The 23,098-nt window shown below is 39.4% G+C and overlaps 1 protein-coding gene across 19 annotated transcripts in view; it reads right to left on the bottom strand.

The window, feature by feature from the left end:
- VPS54 (VPS54 subunit of GARP complex) overlaps positions 1-23,098 on the bottom strand; it is a 122,580-nt gene that overhangs the window by 10,891 nt on the left and 88,591 nt on the right. For 18 of the 19 annotated variants that reach the window (XR_004971819.1, XR_004971818.1, XR_004971817.1 and 15 more), the window contains 8 exons: positions 16,564-16,693; positions 15,787-15,968; positions 15,082-15,194; positions 11,055-11,118; positions 7,601-7,706; positions 6,609-6,696; positions 5,952-6,073; positions 5,757-5,837 (listed from right to left, as the gene is read on the bottom strand). Coding sequence is in view for 14 of the 19 variants with exons in the window: in XM_036334380.1 (XP_036190273.1) it covers positions 5,757-5,837; positions 5,952-6,073; positions 6,609-6,696; positions 7,601-7,706; positions 11,055-11,118; positions 15,082-15,194; positions 15,787-15,968; positions 16,564-16,693 (886 nt within the window). In the remaining 5 variants the exon portion in view is untranslated. Of the gene's footprint in view, positions 1-5,756; positions 5,838-5,951; positions 6,074-6,608; positions 6,697-7,241; positions 7,344-7,600; positions 7,707-11,054; positions 11,119-15,081; positions 15,195-15,786; positions 15,969-16,563; positions 16,694-23,098 lie in introns of those variants that run through there. The other variant, XR_004971820.1, reaches the window with a different exon arrangement.

The following is a 23,098-nucleotide window of genomic DNA, read 5'->3' as shown; positions in this document are numbered from 1 at the left end:
TATTCTTACATCTAGAACAATACCTGGTATGATTTATATAATCATCTTCTGGTTCACCTTTTAGAATTCACAGCTTAAATTATATACTATTTTTATTTATGAGGCATATTTGTGCTAAATCTATTTTAGATATACTAAACTTATATAGTTTATTAAAATCATGAGCTCCAATATACTGCTGTAGCAGGTAGAAGTCACCATGTGACTGGACCAAGATAAGCAATGTTGTGACCATCCAAGGGTTTGTCTCTCTTCAGCCTAGAAATACATCAAACATCCCCTTGCTTTTCTTATTAATAACAGCTCTAAGACATAATTCACATACCATAAAATTTACCTTTTTTAAAGTATACAACCAATTGGTTTTTAGTAAACTCAGTTTCATAATCATCACCACTAATTTCCAAACATTTTCATCACTCCAAGAAATCCCATATTCATTAGCAGTCACTCCCTATTCCTCCCTCTCCTTAGCCCCTGGCAACCACTAATCTCAATAAATGGAATCAAACAATATGTGGCTTTTTATGACTGGCTTTTTTCACTTAGCATAGAGCTTTCAAGGTTCCTCCATGTTGCAGAAAGTGTCAGTACTTCATACTTTTTATGACTGCATGATATTTTATTGTACAACTGCCACAGTTTACCCAATCATCAACTGATTGACATTTAGGGTTATTTCCACTTTTTCGCTATTATGAATAATAATGCTATGAACATACATGGTCAGATTTTATTTTGTGTGGGTAAATTTTTTTCAATTCTCTTGGGCATATACCTAGAAGTAGAACTACTGGGTCATATGGTAACTATATGTTTAACTTTTTGAGGAGATGCCAGAATGTTTCCAAAGTGGCTGACCACTTTACAATCCCACCTAGCAGTGTATGAGGGTTCCAATTTCTCCATATCCTCACCAACACTTGTTATTGTCTGTCTTTTTTATTTCAGCCACCCTAGTAGTTATGAAGTGGCATCTCATATGGTAACATCCCCTTATCTTAACTACCCATCTATATTGGACTGAATTGTATTTCTCCAAAATTCACATTTACTTGGAACCTCATGAGGTCATACTGGATTAGAGTGGGCCCTAAATCCACTGATGTGTCTTTATAAAAGAAATGAGAGGGAAATTTAGACACAGAGACACACAGAGGGAAGACACCCATGTGAGGACAGAAGCAGAGATTGGAGTGATGCATCCATGAGCCCAGAAATGCCAACAACTGAGAGCAAGCTCAAGCTAGAAGAGGTAGGGAAGGATTCGTCACTAAAGCCTTCAGAGGAAGCATGGCCTGGCAATGCTTTGATTTAGAGCTTCTAGCCTCCAGAACTATGAAAGAATGCATTTATGTTGTTTTAAGCTACTCATTCTGTGGTAATTTGTTATGTCAGCCCTGGGAAAGGAGAAAACCCTCCAAGACCTTTCTTCACCCCTGCTTTCCCTAAAGATACTATTCTTTCCATCTTACCTTCCCCAATCTCATTTCTTTAGTCACCTCAACTTGATACTGTACCACTTTATTCTCAACCCTTAAAAAAATATGGTTATTGCCAACACCTAAACCACACTTCCCCACTATTAACAATCTTCTGAAATTTCTCTGGAAAAATCACTAAAGATGTCCTAACTTCTAAATTTAGTAACTCTTCTAGTTCCCCTTCCTCATTGCTCTGCAGTATTTCACACACTTGTACACTTGAAATACTATCCTCATGTAGCAGAATGCTTTCCTGGTTGCCCTTCTCCTTGCCTTCCTTTTTGTCTCCTGCCTCTTAAGTGCAGTTTCTTTACTTATTTCCCTTACTTATTTCCCTCCCTTTTCTCTCTCATCAACTGCATGACTTCTAACAAAGCTCTAGTCATGAACCACCTTATTGAGTTAAGTCATACATTTCCTAGATGTTCTATTCCGTAACCAAGTTTACCATGATCTTACCCAAACCTGATTTCCTTCCCTGTTTCAATGACTACTGCTGGTATTACAATCCTCCTGGTCACACAAACTTGAAATCTCCAACTTAGTTTCTATTCCTACTTTTCCTTGTTTCCTTGTATTAAATCAGAGATTAAGTCTCATCAAATGCACTTTCAAGTTATTCTGCATATGGGCACTCTAGATCAGAGGTTCTCAACCTCTACACTACTGACATTTGGGTCTAGATAATTCTTTGTTGTAAAGGCAGCCTGCGTATTGTAGGATATTCAGCAACATCCTTGGCCTCTCCTCACTAGTTACCATACCATATCCCACTTCCCAAATGTGACAACCTAAAATGTTCCCAATATTTCTGGATATCCTTTCGAGGACAAAATTGTCTCAGTTGAGGCTTTCAATTCTTCTCACCTGAAAAAAATGCAGTAGCATTTTCAGGGGTCCAGATATTATTTCAACAAATATTTACTAAAACCACCTGGAACATAGTAAACTCTGAATAAATATTTCCTTGGGTGTATGTATGCAGACATATGTTTATATGTAAGTACATGGCTATTTATGTGTCTTGTATGTGTATGCATACGTGTGTGTATGTGTATGCTTGAATGAAGGGGTCAGATACTCTGCTAGTTGGAGTATACAAAGATGAATTAGAGAAAAGTCCCTTTGGGGAGCTAAGTGTCTAAAAGTTAGTTGGTGGTCCAGAAAGCAGACATTGCATGATACAAGAACAAGGGCGAAGGACATTTTGATGGTAGCAGAGATGGCTTCCTGAGCAGCACACCAGGACTGCTGAGTCTTCAAAGGAAAAAAAAATTAAGTTAAAGTGAAACAGAGAGCGGGCTAATGGTTGCCAGATGGGAGGGAGGCTGGGAGACAGGGTGAAAGAGGTGAAGGGATTAAGAAGTAAATTGGTAGTTACAACATAGTCATGGGGATATAAAGTACAGCATAAGGAATATAGTCAATAATATTGTAATAACTATGAATGATGCCAGGTGGGTACTGGAAATATTGGGGGAAGAACTTTGTAAAGTATATGATTGTCTAATCACTACACTGTACACCTGAAACTAATCTAATCTAATAAAGCAAGAATATGCAAATTGACCATCACACTGTCACAAAGATGGTGGTGCTCATAGCCACAAGATGGCAGCGCCCAGTCCCCTCAGCCCTGCCAGAGTCCTGCAGTCCCAGGGTGGGAGGCAGCAGGCAGGCGGCACAGCCGGACCTGCCCCCAGGTGGGTCCAGCCATGCTGCTTGCCTGCTGCTGGAGTCCCCCAGTCCTTTCAGCCCCACTGGCAGCAAGCAGGCAAGCAGGTCCCGCAGAGAGCAAGCGGACAGTAGGGCCTGCTTGCTTGCCCGTCACTGCGGTGACTGGTGGGCAGGCCCCACAGAGAGCAGAGAACCACGGGGAGCGGGCCTAAGCCATCAGTAGGACATCCACTAAGGGTTCCTGGACTGGAGAGGGTGCAGGTCGGGCTGAGGGGCCCACCCCCCGCTCCCCTGCATGAATTTTGTGCACGAATTTCATGCACTGGGCCTCTAGTACAAAATAATGTTGAATGTAAACTGTAATTGAAAAATAAAATTAAAAGTTCTTAAAAAAATTAAGTGAAAGTATTTCAAATAGAGTACATACTTCAAAGCCATTGTACATACTATATGATTAACACTTCTAAAATGCAACTGTGTGATTCATTAGTTTATAAACTTTTGAGTTGTGCTTCTGTTTAAAATTTAGAAAGCTGCAAGAGTGTGCTGCTACTACCCTAACCACAAGAAAAAAACTGGAATAATTTATAAATAACTTCTTAAACTCATCAGAGAACAGAGGTCAAGGAAACCAAGGAACTAATTCCAAAGAGTGACAAAGCCCTCTAAGGAGATGGGACATAGCAACTGTCTCATAGGAATAAGAAGTGATCAACATAGAAGCAGATAAGAAAACAACAAACATTTTAACAAATTCTCAAAGGCCAAATGTGGACTAGCATAGAGTACATGAGGACCCTACCATAGGAGAGTCTGCACTCATGCACAAGGGTCTTCGGTAGGTGCTTATCAGCAACACTGGAGTCAGGACAGGAGACCAGAGAGAGATACATGCAAGCAGGAAGAGGTACCACCAGGGAAAAGTAACAAATGCCATCTACTTCCCTGAACCCTCTCCTTATACAAAGCAAAAAAAACTCAAGTCTCTGATAAAAGACACCAAACTCTTTCATCCCTGGAGTCTCTGTGTGAGGATTAGAAACAAAACATGCCTGTTCCAGAGGGAAGGAAGGAAAACACCTTAAGCCCAGGATCCTACACCAATCAACGCAGAGGCTGGCTACTCTTCGAGGAGGGATGGGAGCAAAGGCTTCACCTCTAAGGACTCACATGACCTGATTTTAGAATAATGTTACAGTACAGACATATAGATCAATGTTCAGACAGACATATAGATCAATGGAATAGAAGAGAGTCCAAAATGTTGTAAATTAACAAAAAGATAGTCTACCGATTTTTAACAAAGGTTCCAATAAAAAAGATAATCTTTTCAAGAAAAGGTGCTAGTTAGATTTGAAAAAAAACAAAAACAAAACTTTGACTTATACTTTGCACAACAGTTGTCCCTTAAACCAGCGGTTGCGGACCACCAGTGCTCTGTGAGGTCCGAAAGGTTGGCGACCACTGCCTTAAATAACACAGGCGTTAACTGAGAAGGTGTACTTATTCACATATTTTTAAAATCCTGGTTTGTTCAAGGGTCAGCCTTATTGATACAGGGTTGGTAATCTGCAGATGCAAAGAGCCAACTCTAGTTAAGATTTTGCAGGGTCTAAAGTTACATGCAAATTTCTAACTGCAGCAGGTGGGTGTCCCTAATCTCTACATTATTCAAGGGCCAACCATTTATACAAAAATCAACTAGAAATGGATGACAGACATATGTAAAACCTAAAAAAATAAAACTTCTAGAAGAAAACACTGGAAAATATCTTAGTTACTTAGGTTATTCAAAATTTCTTAGGACACAAGAAACATGAACAATAAAAGAAAAAAAATGACAAACTTAAGTTCATCAAAATTAAAAACTGCTTTGTAAAGTAGTTAAAAAAATGAAAAGCTAAGCCACGGACTGGGAGAAAATACTTGCAAACACATATTTAATAAAGGATTTGTATCCAGGGCATATAACTCAACACATTTAAAGACCTAATTTATTATTTGTTTGTTTGTTTATTCATTTATTTATAAAGTACATTTATTAAACCTGGGGACAGTGAAACAAGAAAGGGCTTAGGATAAAAGAAGCAACATGAGAGAACCTCAGTGGGGCTGCCATGGCTCACTGAAAAATAGAAGTCACAGTGACAGAAGTGAGTCAAGGTGTGGCTGCTACTGGCTTACTGCCAAGTCAGAGGAAAGGAGACAGGATCTGGGAGACAGGTTCAGCTCAGGATGAGCTGCTGCTGCCCATTGCTCCCCAGGTTGCAAGTCTTGTGAGGGCCCTTAGAACCTTAGAAGAAAAGCATGTCTGAGAAAGAAAGGTATGGGCGTGCTCCAGAGGGAGCCTGCCCCAATTTTTTAAAATAAGCAAACAATTTGAACACTTTACCAAAAGAAAAGATATGGATGTTCATCTTTGAAATCACCCCTCCCTCCCCTTGGACTCCTTAGAAGATGAATATCAACTATTTGGGCAATCTGAAGATTTTATTGAGTTTTTTTCTAAACCCTGAAGAATTTGATTTGTCTAGACAACTATGAAAAAGTCACAATGCCTTTAAGCAAAGCCAAATAATTTATATAAATCATTACCTTAGATAACAGCTTGTCAAATAAGCTATCCATTATCGCTACAAGCTTAGCTGATATTTCAGCTATGTGGTCATGGTAATCCTGTAATGAGAAATAACATTGCATTTCAAAGCCCTTGGGATACATCTAAAAAGATACTTAACAATTCAGGAATTAAATGTATGCAATTCCCATAGAAAATACATGAAAAAGTACCTTAGTGATATGATCAAAATGCCTAAGCATGCTATATTGCTTAGGCTGCAGCCGGGCTTCAAAATGAGCCCGGATCACAGGAATGTAGTGCACAATTAACTGCAAACAGCGTGAAGAGAGGGCTAAAGATCCAAGTGGTAGACATATCATGGAAAAACAAAAAAGGATATTAGTTAACTTTAAGTACATATCAAGTTAAGTAAAAAACATCAATAAATTTTATACAAACCCCAATTTATTTCATAAATGAAGAATATTGTAGCAGAAAGCAACATATTTGGTACTGAATAGTGTCATGAACATGCTGATTTTCCAAATGGACTCAAGTTGTATTACTGGCTTGAGGAAGCTGATGGCACAACTGATTTTCTCCTGACACTCATATATCTTTCACCCCAAAGTACTTTATACATAAAGCATCTTAACACTTTCTACAGTTGTGCAACTTCCAAATAACATACTTGCTAAAGTGGAAATTCCTCATAACATTTTCCCAGAAATTAATTTTTCAATTATGGTAATACATAAAAAGGGGAAGTAGCACTTGCTACTTTTAAAGCCTTTGGTCAGAGCCACAAGAACATCTACTAAAAACACAATGAGTACAGTAGCGTAATTATAACACCTCAGTTGTGAATTAAATTCAAGAATACATACCCAAATTTTTTGTAGTTATTGTTTTTAGTCCAACAACTTGCAGTGCACCAGCTCCCAGAACTAACTGACAACTTCTTGAATTGAAGTACTAACAAAGGAAGGAGAGAAAAAAATCCAACAATTTATTAAAAATTATTCTTCATATGTTGGCAATGTGCTAACAGTTCTAAAAATATGCATTCCTTTTTCCTCTCATTCATTGACCAAATGAATTTTCTAGTAGGAGCAAGTAGGATCTATTTATGTAATGACAAAAAAAAAGGGGGGTAAGGGTGTTCCTAAATGATAATATTTACTGTCTGGTAGAAAAAAGTTAAGAAATTCTAAAAATCAATTCTTCAGAAATTATCCTTTAATTTGCATTCACAGAACTAGTTCAGTCATTTTCCTCAGTCATTCTTACTGGATAGTCCTATTTTCAAAAGGATAACAAAATCTTTCTGGACTATAATATGACAACTCTATTTTGGGACCAAATTAATTGATAGATTAGACATTTGAAAAAAATGAAACCTTTTCTTCATGTTAGCAGTTAAAAATATCTGTTAATATGAAACAGCTGAATAAAATTATCACTACATTTTTATTTTACATCAATGGTTCTGAAAGAATGATTTAAGAAAAATCGCTAACCTTAGTGAGATGAATTTTGTAAAGTTCAGTGAATTCCTTCCATGCACATTTGAAACCAGTCCAGGTTTTTTTGACCTAAGTGGCCTCAGTCATGTTCAGCACCTAACGAACAAATCATCTCCTGTCTCCAATGTCATTAACAACTCTATGGGTGTAATGAGGAATCACTAAGTGTAGAGTGAGAAAGAAGCAGGTGGCCTTCTTCCAGTTACATGTGATTTAATCACAATTAAATGTCACAAAATTAATGTGTTAAAGATAACTTAAACTTGAAATGTCTTACAGTTGGAAGATAGGTCACACCCTAAAGAATTACTTCTACCAACTATGTTTCCATAACAGAGTAAAATCATACCCACCTTCAATAAATCTGACAGACGAGTAAGCATGTCAGTAGTAACAGATGGGATATTATCCACACACTGGCAATATTCAAGGATAATTCTTATCAACAACAATACAGTTCTATAAGAAAAGAAAGATGATTCAATAGGTAGTCAAAGTAAAAATAAATAAAACTGATTGAGCACACAAAAATCAACAATGATCTTGGTAACTGCTAAATTACATGTTTTACCTACAAGCTCAGCATAGTAAGTACTCATTAGGCTGGGGAGAGATTCCTAGGGTGCAAAATTAAGGAGGCACTCAATTTCAGGATCATGCAATTGCAGGGTTAGTACTTGCATGACATTGAGAATGAATACCTCCTTAAATTTTGTGCTGTGGGCACAAGACTCTCTGTATTTGCATTCACAGAACTAGTTCAGTCATTTTCCTCAGTCATTCTTACTGGATAGTCCTATTTTCAAAAGGATAACAAAATCTTTCTGGACTATAATATGACAACTCTATTTTGGGACCAAATTAATTGACAGATTAGACATTTGAAAAAAATGAAACCTTGCATCCTAATTCTCTTCAATAAAGCAGGTATCCCATTTTTTGGCCAATTCAGAAACACTGACAAAATAGGCCACCCAGTGTTTCTGATTATGTAGTAGATCCTCCATCATAACTGTTGAATTAATGACGGGAACCTAGTCCAGATTTTCTTAATGAGATCAAAGAGAAACTGTGGTTTCTAAGAGCAACTTAAATCTTAAGATGTTTATTGGTAAGTCATGTGGATAAAAAACAAAAGGGGCCTAGCTGGTTTGGCTCAGTGCATAAAGCATCGGCCTACAGACTGAAGGGTACTGGGTTCGATTCCAATCAAGGGCACATACCCAGGTTGTAGGCTTAATCCCCAGGAGGTGGTGTGCAGGAGGCAGCCAATCAATGATTCTCTCTAATCATTGATGTTTTTATCTCTCTGTATCCCTCTCCCTTATTCTCTGAAATCAATAAAAATATATTTAAAAAAAACAAAAACAAAAGGGGGTTCTTTGGAACAGTGGTCGCCAACCTTTCGGACCTCATGGACCACCAGTGGTCCGGACCACTGGTTGGTGACCGCTGCTTTGGAAAGTAATCTGAGGTGACCTAATAATAAATTCCCAACTAGACAGGTTATGGTGGGTGGTCTTGCTCCAGGCCTATAACTTTTTAATAAAGATTTATCTTTGCCTTGAGCAAGCCCCATCCATTGTTTCTGTGCATCTAGTCAGTGGTTGGCAAACTCATTAGTCAACAGAGCCAATTATCAACAGTACAACGATTGAAATTTCTTTTGAGAGCCAAATTTTTTTTTAAAATATATTTTATTGATTTTTTTACAGAGTGGAAGGAAGAGGGATAGAGAATTAGAAACATCAAAGAGAGAGAAACCTCAATCAGCTGCCTCCTGCACACCCCCTACTGGGGATGTGCCCACAACCAAGGTATATGCCCTTGACCGGAATCGAACCTGGGACCCTTCAGTCCACAGGCTGATGCTCTATCCACTGAGCCAAACCGGTCAGGGCAAGAGAGCCAAATTTTTTAAACTTAAACTATATAGGTAGGTATATATTAACTTAATTAGGGTACTCCTCAGGCTTAGGAAGAGCCACACTCAAGGGGCCAAAGAGCCGCAGTTTGCTGACCACTGCCTAGGGCAGTGCTGATGAACCTATAACACGCCTGTCAGAGGTGACACGCGAACTCATTTTTTTGGTTGATTTTTCCTTGTTAAATGGCATTTAAATATATAAAATAAATATCAAAAATATAAGTCTTTGTTTTACTATGGTTGCAAATATCAAAAAATTTCTATATGTGACACGGCACCAGAGTTAAGTTAGGGTTTTTCAAAATGCTGACACGCCGAGCTCAAAAGGTTCGCCATCACTGGCCTAGGGAATAACAGTGTTGCATCTTCTTTTATGTAGGAAATTAAGGAGGGAGGGGAAGAAAGATTACATGGAGGTGGGAGAAAGTAAGGTGAGGATGGAATTACAGGACAATTAACAAGATTATGTGCTCTCTTTAGTGTGGTTAGACTTACTTCAAAGGTGTATTAACCTATGCCCTAACCAGTTTGGCTCAGTGGATAGAGTATCACCCTATGGACTGAAGGGTCCCAGGTTCGATTCCGGCCAAGGGCATGTACCTTGGTTGCGGGCACATACCCAGTAGGGAGTGTGCAGGAGGCAGCTGATCGATGTTTCTCTCTCTCATCGATGTTTCTAACTCTCTATCCCTCTCCCTTCATCTCTGTAAAAAAATCAATAAAATATATTTTAAAAAAAAAGGTATATTAACCTAGATCAGTGGTCAGCAAACCTCAGCTCGCAAGCCACATGCGGCTCTTTGGCCCCTTGAGTGTGGCTCTTCCACAAAATACCACGTGCGGGCGCGCACGTATAGTGCGACTGAAACTTCGTGGCCCATGCACAAAAGTTGGTTTTCGGCCTGGGCAAGTCTATTTTGAAGAAGTGGCGTTAGAAGTGGGGGGGTGTTGGTCGGTCGGGTGACGGGATACGCAGTGCCGGGGAGGCGCGCAATTCACGCATGAGTTGGGTGAGCCAGTCAGTCAGCAGTCTCATTGTGCTATGGTTAGTGCTAGTTGCATCCACAAATCGCGCGCGGGTGACAAAAGTACCTACTCGAAGCATCAAGTTACCTGTATTTTTCCAACCAGCTGCAAATCCTACAGGTATTTTTGTCATCAATTTAAGAATTCTAATTATTTTGTGTTGGTGGCTTTATTATTATAAAATGAGGATGTTTTTAGCAAAGGCCAGCTTAGGAGTAACCTAATTAAGTTAATAACAATGTACCTAACTATATAGTTTAAGTTTAAAAAATTTGGCTCTCAAAAGAAATGTCAATCGTTGTACTATTGATATTTGGCTCTGTTGACTAATGAGTTTGCCTATCACTGCCCTAGAGCACTTGAGATCTTGCTTCCTGGCATATGTCTTCAGTTTGGTTCAAATAAACTCTTATAAAAATTCTCTACAGGACTGGACATTTCTTACATTGACAGTCACAAAAGATTCTTCAAAGATGAGAAAGGATATATCATTAGCAGGATATATCAGAAGTTGAAAAGAGAACTTTAAATTATTTGGAAGTTTTTTCTTTTATTGATTTTAGGGAAAGAGAGAGGAGGAAGAGAGGGAGGGAGGGAGAGAGAGAGAAACGACGATTTGTTGTTTCACTTATTTATGCATTCATTGGTTGCTTCTTGTATATACTATGACTGTGGATCGAACCTGAAACCTTGGTGTACTGGGAGGGTGCTCTAACCAACTGAGCTACCTGGCCAGGGCTCTTTGGAGGGTTTTAAATTGTTAACCCAAAATTTCCAACTTACATCAAGTGGGAACTAAAAGACCTATGTTTTAAATAATTTACTTAACTAATAAGGAAAAATGTGTCACTCACCCAACAACAGCATACTGTTGTCCCTCAACAATGAGAACTTCAGCTGGTTTCCTTTCTTCTTTAGCTAGAGAGCAAAGCAAATAAACAAGAAAGACATAAGTACAAGATAAAACAAAATATTATAGAAAAATTTAAACTAGGAAAAAAATGGAATAAGATAGTTGCTCTATAGGGCCGGAAACTGTCTCATATCTGAAAATAAATACTCCTCAGGAAACAATTTGGCACAGAATCAATAATATACTAAGTTTGAAATCAGAGAGATTTAGATTTGAGATCCAGTACCGCCAATTACTAGACTCATGACCTTGGGCCAATTAACATATTTGAGTTTCAATATCTATATCAATTATACATGGATAACAATATTATCTTTCAGGGCTGTTGTTAATGATAGAGATAATGATTACAAACTGTTTATACTCTAGGTCTGGCACATGATACATGATCAGTAAGTAGTAAAGCAAAAACAAAAATGTTAGTTTGAAAAAGCAGAACATTTCAACTGGATGTCTTTATTACAAAATGCAAGTTAATTCCTATATTCCATGGATACAATATATATTTAATTTCAAGATTTTAATCCAGAAGCTATTTTCAGCATACAGTATTTCTTTTTTTAAAAAAAAATATATTTTATTGATTTTTTACAGAGAGGAAGGGAGAGGGATAGAGAGTCAGAAACATCGATGGGAGAGAAACATCGATCAGCTGCCTCCTATACACCTCCCACTGGGGATGTGCCCGCAACCAAGGTACATGCCCTTGACCGGAATCGAACCCGGGACCCCTCGGTCCGCAGGCTGACGCCCCATTCACTGAGCCAAACTGGTTAGGGCCAGTATTTCTTATTATAAAACAAAATTCATCATGTTGAGGTGAAAAAAAGGTGCACTGGATTATTACCTGAATCAGCCAAATTATCATGCTTCCCTAAGCTTCAAGTCCCCTTTAAGCTCTAAGACATTTGTGAATAATAAAGGGGCTATGTACAAGTTCAATGACAGAACGTAACTCCATAGAGCAGCGGTTCTCAACCTGTGGGTCGCAACCCCTTTGGCGGTTGAACGACTCTTTCACAGGGGTCGCCTAAGACCATCCTGCATATCAGATATTTATATTACAATTCATAACAGTAGCAACATTACAGTTATGAAGTAGCAACGAAAATAATTTTATGGTTGGGTCACAACATGAGGAACTGTATTTAAAGGGCCAGAAGGTTGAGAACCACTGCCACAGAGTGATCTGATCACAAAATCCAAACTGGGCAGTTCATGAAGGGTAGTCACACCTCAGGCCTATAACTTTCCTAGTAAAAGGTTATCTCGGCCTTAAGCAAAATCTGTCCATTGTTCTTGTGGTTCTAGGATCTAGGTTAACACACCTTTGAAATGCCTCTTTTTTCAGACTCCTTGGAAGTGTAACCATCCTCCAAAGAGAACACAATCTTAACTATCCTATACTTTGCTTTCTCCCACCTTCATGTAATCTTCCTTACATTCCCTCCTTCATTCCAAATGTATAAAAAGAAGTGCAAAACTGTCATTTGCTGAAGCATTTGAGATCTTGCTTTTCAAATGCCATCAGTTTGACGCAAATAAGCTCTTATAAAAATTCTCTACAGGTTTGGACATTATTATGTTGACACATTAAATGTCTACTTCCTCATTTCTTCAAAGTAAAGAAATTCAGTGTGATATAATGTGTAATCACAATTCACTCTGTATGTCATATTAAAGTTTTTGAGGACAGGAACTATGTCTTAACCAGTTCTCTACATTGCAGAGAAGAGGCATAGCATAGCAGTTAAGAGAAAGGGCCCTAGAGTCAGTCTGCCTGAATCTGGATCTCAGCTCTACCACTTCCTAGCTATGTAAGCTTAGGCAAGTTGCTCAACCTCTTTGTGCCTCACTTCACATATTTGTTAATTGAGAATACTAACAGTGACTACCTTGTGGACCTGTAAATGAGATAACAATATAAAGTGCTAGCATCAATATGAACTACTATCCATTAACCTTCATTTCCCCAATGCCTAGCCAAGTAACCAGTAATTCAATAAATGAATGGTGGATACATACATAATAACCAAGGATCCCTAACTTGGTAAGACCTAGTAAAATGTTAATAAACTTCTAATAGCTTATACTTTCTTCTCTGAGGAAAGAAAAAAAAGACTGGAACAGAAGCAGGGTATATAGAGAAACTTCTACTTTTAGTATTCTTCAACAGGAAATGAAAATAAATAGTCCACTTTGCAGAAAAAATACACAGTTAATTCAATCACATTATATAATTTTAATTAAAAAATCATGTTTACATGACAATGGATTGCAAGACTGAGCTGCTCATGTCTGAGTGACCTAGTACAGTACCCTTCCTTAATAGAAAGTTGATCAAATGTAGCTTAAAAGAGCAGCAGATGAGCAATAAATCTTTATAATTTTAAACTTGAGATTTAGAATGATCAGAGTGTTTTATTTTTCTTTCAGTTTTTGCTACTTGAGTGTTTTTGCTTTGCTAATATCATAAAATCAATTTAAAAATTCTGACCACCACCCAGCACTGTTGTTATCTACTAGCAATGGCCACAGGACAACAGAAATTTACTTAATTCTTTCCAGTCCTCCCTCTCTATGAATTAATCTATTTTACACCTGTCGTTAACCCTCCTCTCTTGCCACAGTGGTAGAAGAGACAGCCTTTCTCCTGAACTCTAGAGTCAATTCCAGGGTAATTGCTCCATAATCACTATGTCATTCTTATCCTAAATTAATCTTCTTCCTCTGTTAAGCATAAAAATATAACTATGCTCCTCCTATGTTAAAATTCTTCTCTCAACTCCCTGAGTGGATTAAGGTAAAAATCTCTAATTTATCTTATATCTCTAGCTGTTGCTTCATCACTTACTTAAACAGCGAAACTTGTTGAAAAGTAGGCTACACTTGTCTACCCTTCCTCACCTTTTGACTTTCTTAGCACTGAATGACAATCTGACTCTATCATTCTATTGAATTAATGTAAGACTGCAAATGATCTACATGTCAAACTAGTGGTCACTAGATTTTACTCCATCTTTCTATTATGTGCAATTGTATTTTGTACAAATGTAAAGTCTACAATTTAAAAAATATTTCTATGGAAAAATATTAAATTTTCATTAAGTGCATAAACTGAAAATGCAACTACCCCCTCCATGAAAACTATTCAAGGACTTCATAGTTTTGAATCTGGTATTACAGGATAAATTGTAAATAACTTTACATTATTATCATATGACAATTCCACTTCATATAAAACCCATCCGGTATTTGATACCAATGACAATTCTCTTCTTGAAACTCTTAATTTTTTAATTCTATGTTCTTCTGAGTTTCTTCCTACCTCTCTGGCTTTTCCTTCTTAGTCTCCTTCATAATTTTCTTTTTCTATGATACTTTACATTTTTATTTTCTTTACTGCATCATACTACATTACTTGCTAATATACTGTGTCTAATGTGACTGCTAATCTGTATTTTTTCATTAGACTTAATCCTTTTAAAGTACAACTATAACTGCTATCCCTGTCTCAATATCTGACACACAGAAGCTTACTTGTGCTGTACAAATAATTGTACTGAATAATATGGTACAGTGGTTAAGAACATAACTATGAAATGATAGGACACTGGTTTCAAATCCCAGCTCATCACATTTATACAAAATTTCTTAACCCTTCAAAGCTTCATGCTTCCTCACTTCCTCATTGTTAAACAACCTAACAATAGTATCTTCATAACAGATTGAGTTTTAAAACTGGAGTTTGAAAAAGCACCTGGTACAGTGTCTGGCATATGATTACCCATCAATAAATATCTAAATTATAAATTACCACAGATACCTTTCCAGTCAACTACTAACTAAGCTGGGAGTATTAGTTCTAGGCTTTTAAAGAGGTACTGTCAATTAATGAAATATTAAGCATTCCCACAAAATGAACAAACAATATAAAATTGGAAGAGTGTGTGAAAAAATACACATACCCCCTGACTTTTTTTCAGGTAAAGCAATCTTTCCATCTGATAGAGAATCAACAAGATCCTGAAATTCTGCAGGAACATCAGCTTGTTTCCAGCGCTCATTGTCTAAAAGGAGGCTATTTAAAAGTAAAAAGAAAGATAAACATTAATAACATTTTAATGCCATTTTTCTTGGTTGAAAAGAGCTGAGAAAATACATAAGACTTTTGTTATATCTTTTAATAATAAAAACTACAAATAAGTTTAATTCAAGTAGAGTTCATGCAATACAAGACACTGAGTTTTTAAACAGCAATGGTTATTAGCTATATTGTTAGTACATAAGACTTAAAAGTGCTGAACACCTTAGTAAATTGAAAGCATTCATAAACAGTATGAATACTTTCAGAAAATATTTCTCTTTTTATATCTCTTAGCCTAACCAAGAAGAGTGATGAAACATAATTATTTTCACTTTCAGTGGGGGGAAAAGGCAATCTATTAAGGATCTTCCTGATAAATATTTTAATGGGAATAAACATTCTAACTTCATTTTGAAAAGGCAAAAACTGTGATTTTTGATTCCAAATCTGCCTTTAATTAAAAAGAAAAAACTTTGTCAGGAGTTTTGGTTGGCCAAACAGTTAAGTTTCTTCTTTTAAATATAAATGTGTTTTTGTAAAGAAAAGGGGGAAAAAATGAAGGACAAAATAGACATGGTAATGATACCTGAGCTTGGTTTTTCTCTCTTCATGAAACCTATTTACAAATTTATTAGCTTGGCTCTGAAGTGTTCCAAGTAATGACATGCTTTTTCTTCCACAGATCTGTTCAGTGTCTAAAATGAATGTTTCCATTAACCTAGAAAGTGTTATGAATTCCGTGGAATTCAGCTTCTCAAGAAAACCATCCTAAATTTTAAAGATAACACAAAATTCGTGACAGTTAGTATATCACCAAATATGGATATGCTACAAAACCACTCAGTTTGACAAATGTTAATATTAATTATTTTATATTTAATATATTAATTCATAAAAATTATTTTGAAATCATTTTTAATTATGCCAATACTTTAGTCTCAAAAATTGAATGTAAAAAGCTTATCTGAATTTTATCCCAACCCACTTAAAATACAGCAGCTCAAATAAATTCACAACATCATGTAAAAATTTCACAATATTGGAGTTCAACTAATTTTAATAATAAATTGTTTGACTAGTTATATTCACATGTACAAAATAGCATTATTAATTTCATATTAATTATTAAGGTATATTTCAAAATAAGTCTTTTATTAAATCATTTATTTGAAAAGAATACTTGAATACGTTTTCCTATTTCTCGTATTTGGATTATTTTAACATCTGCCTAATAATCTTATTAAGTGTTAAAAATATAATATGCATTATGGGGAACATAGGGACATAAGCAGGGATATGATTCCAGATTTTCAAATAATTACACTATATATAAAATATTAAAAGCTTTATCAAAACAACTAACCTTTGCTCTTGACATGAGAAATTTGACAGCTCGATCATGGCATATGTCTGAGGCACTATACAGTAACTCCTGGATATTATTAGCCAGCTTTCCTAGTTCTAAGTCAGTTAATTTCATGTCTTCATTCACCCTGAAAATGATCAAAAATAGATTAAGTCAGGGAAAGTTGTAAACACATTGTTCTACATAGGTGACATATCAATAAAAAACAAAACGCTATAAAATTCTCATTTGAGGAAAAATTCTGTGATGTACCAAATACTTTTTTTTGGTGTGGTGAAGGATCTATCACTTAAACAAGTCAAGACAATACAAATATATTTACCCTAATCTGATATAAGAATAATTTTCTCTTTCTACTAATATTTTTAATAGTTAAGTTCAGGCTCTGGTTGGAAATTTTGCGAAAATAATAGCAAAAAAAATTCTACTTAGGTATAAAGTGGTTGCTGTAATAAGTTGTGCACGGGTGTTTAAGATGATACAATGGAAGGAGGAAAAAAGGAAGGAATGTTATTTAATGACAAACAAGCTCTCTTTTTACTTACAATTATGAATGTTTGTTAACATTCAGTTTAACTGAACTAACATCTCCTGAGCATTTACTATGTTTAAATGCTCGGCACTGGAGAGGATATAATCACTGCCCTCAGAGACCTTAAAATTGAACATAAGTATTTATAAGATACTAGAGGCCCGATGCACAAAAATTTGTGCACTCGGGGGGGAGAGGGGGTCCCTCAGCCCGGCCTGTGCCCTCTCGCAGTCTGGGACCCCTCGGGAGATAACGACCTGCTGGCTTAGGCCTGCTGCCGGGTGGCAGAGGGCAGGCCCAATCCCTAGGTGCAGCCCCTGGTCGGGCTCAGAGCAGGGCTGATTGGGGAGTTGGGGTGCTGCCCCATCATGCACAGAGCAGGGCAGATTGGGAGGTTGTGATGCCACCCTCAGTCACGCTCAGGGTAGGCTGATTGGGGGGTTGGGGCACCGCCCCCTGTCACACTCAAGGCAGGGTCGATGGGGAGGTTGCGGCGCCACCCCGTCACGCACAGAGCAGGGCCAATCAGGGGGTTGGGGCGCTGCCCCCATCACACACAGAGCAGGGCCCATCAGGGGGTTGGGGCACCGCCCTCTATCACCCACAGAGCAGGGCCGATCAGGGGGTTAGGGTGCCGCCACTCTCACACTAAGGGCAGGGCCGATGGGGAGGTTATGGCTCTACCCCATCACACACAGAGCAGGGCCCGTGGGGGGGGGGTTGGGGAGCTCCCCCCTATCAGGCACAGAGCAGGGCTAGTCAGGGGGTTGGGGCCCCGCCCCCTGTCACACACAGAGCCGCAGGGCGATCAGGGGGTTTGGGCGCTGCCCTCTGTCACGCTGATCCCGGTGCTGGGAGGCATATTACCCTTTTACTATATAGGGTAGAGGCCTGGTGCATGGGTGGGGCCGGCTGGTTTGCCCTGAAGGGTGTCCTGGATCAGGGTGGGGGTCCCCACTGGGGTGCCTGGCCAGTCTGGGTGAGGGGCTGAGGGCTGTTTTCAGGCTGGGAGTGACTGAAGTTCCCAACTGCTCCTTTTTTTCTTTTTTTTTTTTTTTATTCTGGGCCAGCTTTACCTTGAGGCTTGGCTCCAGCTCTTAGGCCTCAGCGGCTCAGTAGGTTTCTGGCCTTTGCTTACAATGTTGCGAATCTGCTGGCTGAAGTCTGGCAGTATTTGTTACAATGTTTCTTAAACTGCCTGCTCAGAGGCCTGCAGCCGCAGGCGGGGAACGTTGGTTTCCTCCAATGATCCTCCGTCACTGAGGCAAGCAAGCCTCATGTTAGTTTCAAGCTGCCTGGCTGCCGGCCGCCATCTTGGCTGACAGTTAATTCGCATATCTCGCTGATTAGCCAATGAAAAGGGTAGCGGTCGTACGCCAATTACCATGTTTCTCTTTTATTAGTGTATATTATGCATTTTTTCCAGTTTTGAGAAAGAAATGTATCACTTTCAATTTTTATATATTTTCCCCTGGTATATGTAAAGATCACAGATTCCATGGCAACAATTCAGTTTATGTAAACCAGGTTAGTGCCTTAGCATCATTTTCTCCCTTTCAGTTGAATTAAAATAATTTTCAAAGATATTATAAAGAGGCTCTGATGTATATTAATTTTTAGGCAAACCACTACTTTAACAGGATTAAGTAAGGTATTAATGAAAGTTATTTCCTGCTATCCTTCAAAATTATAATATCACTAAATTTATTTACTAATGTTCTAAAATAATAGAGGGGTTAATATTCTTAAAGTACTCTCACAAATAGTAATTTGTTTGGTTCTCACATTCTGAGGCAAGTATGTAAATATCTTCTTTATAGATGAGGACACTGAATCTCTAAAGGTTTAAAGTGACCTACCCAAAGTTACAAAGATGAAGAGGATGAGACCAGAATACAGAATTAGTGTAATTTTATTTCCAACTAAAGGCCCGGTGCACAAAAATTTGTGCACTCGGCGGGGGGGTGGGGGGGGTGTCCCTCAGCCCGGCCTGTGCCCTCTCACAGTCTGGGAACCCTCGGGGGATGTCCACCTGCTGGCTTAGGCCCGTTCCCCGGGAAACCAGGCCTAAGCTGGCAGTCAGACATCCCTCTGGCAGCCCGGGAGCCCTTGGGGGATGTTCACTTGCCAGTGAGGAGCAGGCCTAAGCTGCAGTAGGACATCCTTAGCGCTGCTAAGGAGGCGAGAGAGGCTACCACCACCACCGCCATACTGGTAGCCATCAGCCTGGCTTGTGGCTGAGCAGAGCTTCCCCTATGGGAGGTCACTGACCACCTGGGGGCAGCTCCTGCACTGAGCGTCTGCCCCCTAGTGGTCAGTGTGTGTCATAGTGACCAATCATTCCCAGTCGTTCTGCTGTTAGGGTCAATTTGCATATTACCCTTTTATTATATAGGATCTGCTAAATTGCCTCTACTCCAACACTTACTTCTACATAGATCAGGGGTGGGCAAACTTTTTTACTCAAGTGCCACAATGGGTTCTTAAACTGGACCGGAGGGCCGGAACAAAAGCATGGATGGAGTGTTTGTGTGAACTAATATATATTCAAAGTAAACATCATTACATAAAAGGGTACGGTCTTTTTATCTTTTAGTTTTATTCATTTGAAACGGGCTGGGTCTGGCCCGCGGGCCGTAGTTTGCCCACGGCTGACATAGATGGTCCAATACTATTTCAATACCAGCTCCTACAAACTGCTTAAATTTCAAAGTTCAAATTTATTATTAAAATAAAATTTTATTTTCTGAAGGATTTCTAAAATAACCACAGAATGATTAATAATTTGGAACTCTTGGCAATATGCTACCAATTCACAAAGATATAAGAAAATAGCAAATGAAAAACAACTCAAGTCTTTAAAAAGTAGGATGACAATTTACAAAGCCGAAAGTGCATGTGTGTTTTTTAAAGTCATTTATTTAAATTACTAGAGGCCCGGTGCACAAAAATGTGTGCACTCAGGGGGATCCCTCAGCCCAGCCTGTGCCCTCTCACAGTCTGGGAACCCTCGGGGGATGTCGACCTGCTGGCTTAGGCCCGTTCCCTGGGGGACCAGGCCTAAGCTGGCAGTCAGACATCACTCTGGCAGCCCTGGAGCCCTCGGGGGATGTCCACTTGCCAGCGGGGAGCAGGCCTAAGTTACAGCGAGACATCCTTAGCACTGCTGAGGAGGCGAGAGAGGCTTCCACCACCACCGCTGTGCTGGCAGCTGTCAGCCTGGCTTGTGGCTGAGCAGAGCTTCCCCTATGGGAGGTCACTGACCACCTGGGGGCAGCTCCTGCATTGAGCGTCTGCCCCCTGGTGGTCAGTGTGTGTCATAGTGATCAGTCATTCCCAGTCATTCTGCTATTAGGGTCAATTTGCATATTAACCTTTTATTATATAGGATAGAGGCCAGGTGCACGGGTGGGGGCCGGCTGGTTTTCCCTGAAGGGTGTCCTGGGTAGGGTGGGGGTCCCGCTGGCCAGCCTGGGTGAGGGGCTGATGGCTGTTTGCAGGCTGGCGAAGCCCCTCAGTGGGGACCCCATGGGGGTGTGGCCAGCCTGGGTGAGGGGCTGAGGGCTGTTTTCAGGCTGCCCACAGCCCTTTCAGGCTGGGGTGGTCCCGCTGGGGTGCCTGGCCAGCCTGGGTGAGGGGCTGAGGGCTGTTTTTGGCTGGCCACACCGCCTTCAGGGTGGGGGTCCCCACTGAGGTGCCTGGCCAGCCTGGGTGAGGAGCTGAGGGCCGTTTTCAGGCTGCCCACAGCCCTTTTGGGGTTCTGCTGGGGTGCCTGGCCAGCCTGAATGAGGGGCTGATGGCCGTTTTCAGGCTGGCCATGCGCCTGGGCGACCAAAGCTCCAAGCCTCTCCTTTTTTTCTTTTTTTCTGGGATTTATTTATCTTCTATAATTGAAACTTTGTAGCCTTGAAACTTTGTAGCCTTGAGCAGAGCTGAGGGCCGGCCAGGGCAGGCGGGAAGCTTGGCTTCCTCCATCGCCCGGGACAACCCAAGCCTCCTGCTCGCTCCAGCTCTGTGGCCACACCATATTAGTTGGGTTAGTTTGCATACTCGCTCCTGATTGGCTTGTGGGCGTGGCTTGAGCATAGCAGAGGGATGGTTAATTTGCATGTTTCTCTTTTATTATATAGGATTGGTAATTTTGCTTTATAAATTGATTTTTAATTTTAAGACTAACTGGATCCTTTTTTTATGTTAATAGGGGAAAAACTGCACAAGTGTTTCTGGGTGTACATACGAAAGAAGTGAAAGCAGTATCTCAAAGAGTTTTTGTACACTCATGTTCAAGTAATAGGACCAACAATAGCCAAGAGATGGGAGCAACCCAGGAATCCACTGATAGATGAATGGATAATATTTCATTGCCCATGCATACAATAGAACAGTATTCAGCCTTGAAAAAGGGAAATTCTGACACATACTACAACATGGTTGAACCTTGAAGACATTATGCTAAGTGAAATAAGCCAGATACAAAAGGACAAATACTGCATGATTCCACTTATATGAAGTACCTGGAGTCCAACTCATGGAGACAGAAAGTAGAAGGGTGGTTACCAGAGGGTGGTTAGAGGAAGAAATGGGGAGTTGTTAGGTACAGAGTTCCACTTTTGCAACATGAAAAAGTTCTAGAGACAGGTTGCACAATGTGAATATACTTACAACTACTGGATTGTACACTTAAAAAATGGTTAAGATGACAAATTTCATATATTTGGTGTGTGTATTTTTACCACAATTTAAAATAACTTGTTTTTTTAAAACCCACAAAATTTTCTAATCCTTTACATTATGTTTTCTTTCCTATTTACCAATTGGGAAATTACTTACTCTTTTGTGCCAATATCTGCATTGCAATAAATTTACAAAATTGTAGATTTTGAAAATGTAAGAAAATAAGGAAAATCTACCACTAACAAAGATGAAATGTTAGATATCATTTTTGCATGTGCTACATCCACAGCACAATTATATACTGGGGGGGAAAAACATTCCATACAGGTCTAGCCAAAGCCCTTGTAAGAAACATATTCAATCCATCACCTCTGTGGGCTGGATAGTTCTCAGACATTTATGTGTCTATGGAACACAGGAGGAACCATCTGGAGAACCTGTGTTACCATGTTGTGGGAACATGTAATTGGGGAAAGCCTGAGAAGCTTCAAAGTATAAAGTGAGCCACAATGGAGGTGGCAGGGGAGGGATATAAACTATGAGACTGCACCTGATTTAAAGGAATCTCAAAAAGTATAGCAGACTACTTTGCTATTTTTCGATATCTAATCTCTCTTCTGACATAATAATAGTTTTAGCTGATAAATAGACAACAAACTAAAGACTTTATTTATTTCTCAAGCCTCCTTTACAACTAGATAGTCATGTGATAATATGCTGGCCACTAGGGTATGGGTGGAAATAATAGTGCAAATTCTGGATTGTACTCTTAAAAAGAAAAAAAAGGATAAAATATTAACAAATCTATGTGCAGGCATAGAGACTAAGAAATCTAAAATCTAAATGAATTTGCAGTAGACTAAAAATAATCAAGGCAATCTTGGAAGAACAATAAAAGAGGAGAAATTATTCTACCAGATATTGAGACTAATTAAAAAGCTATAGGGAGAACCAAGATGGCGGCATAGGTTAACGCCGGACTTTGCTGCTTTGAACAACTACTTCAAAAGTGAAACCAAAAAACGGAAGGGACATCACCCAGAACCACAGGAACGCTGGCTGAGTGGAAGTCCTACAACTAGGAGGAAAGAGAAACACATACGGACACTCAGAGGAGGCGCAGTGCTGAAGTCAAATTCTGAGGTGCGGAGTGCGTGGAGCGGGCTGGCGGCGGAGGGCGTGGTTGGCGTTTTCAATTGGGAGGGAGTCGCAGACTCTGAGCTCCAGATCCGGGCGAGTCTTTAGGGACCCAGACTCAAACGGGAGAAGCGGGACTGTCTGGCTTCAGTCAGAGCGAGTGCAGCTTTCTCTCCGAGCTTTGCAGCG

The sequence above is a fragment of the Myotis myotis genome, unplaced genomic scaffold, assembly GCF_014108235.1.
Source record: "Myotis myotis isolate mMyoMyo1 unplaced genomic scaffold, mMyoMyo1.p scaffold_m19_p_14, whole genome shotgun sequence".
NCBI classification, from domain to species: Eukaryota; Metazoa; Chordata; class Mammalia; order Chiroptera; family Vespertilionidae; genus Myotis; species Myotis myotis.
This window is presented reverse-complemented; position numbering and strand designations above follow the sequence as displayed.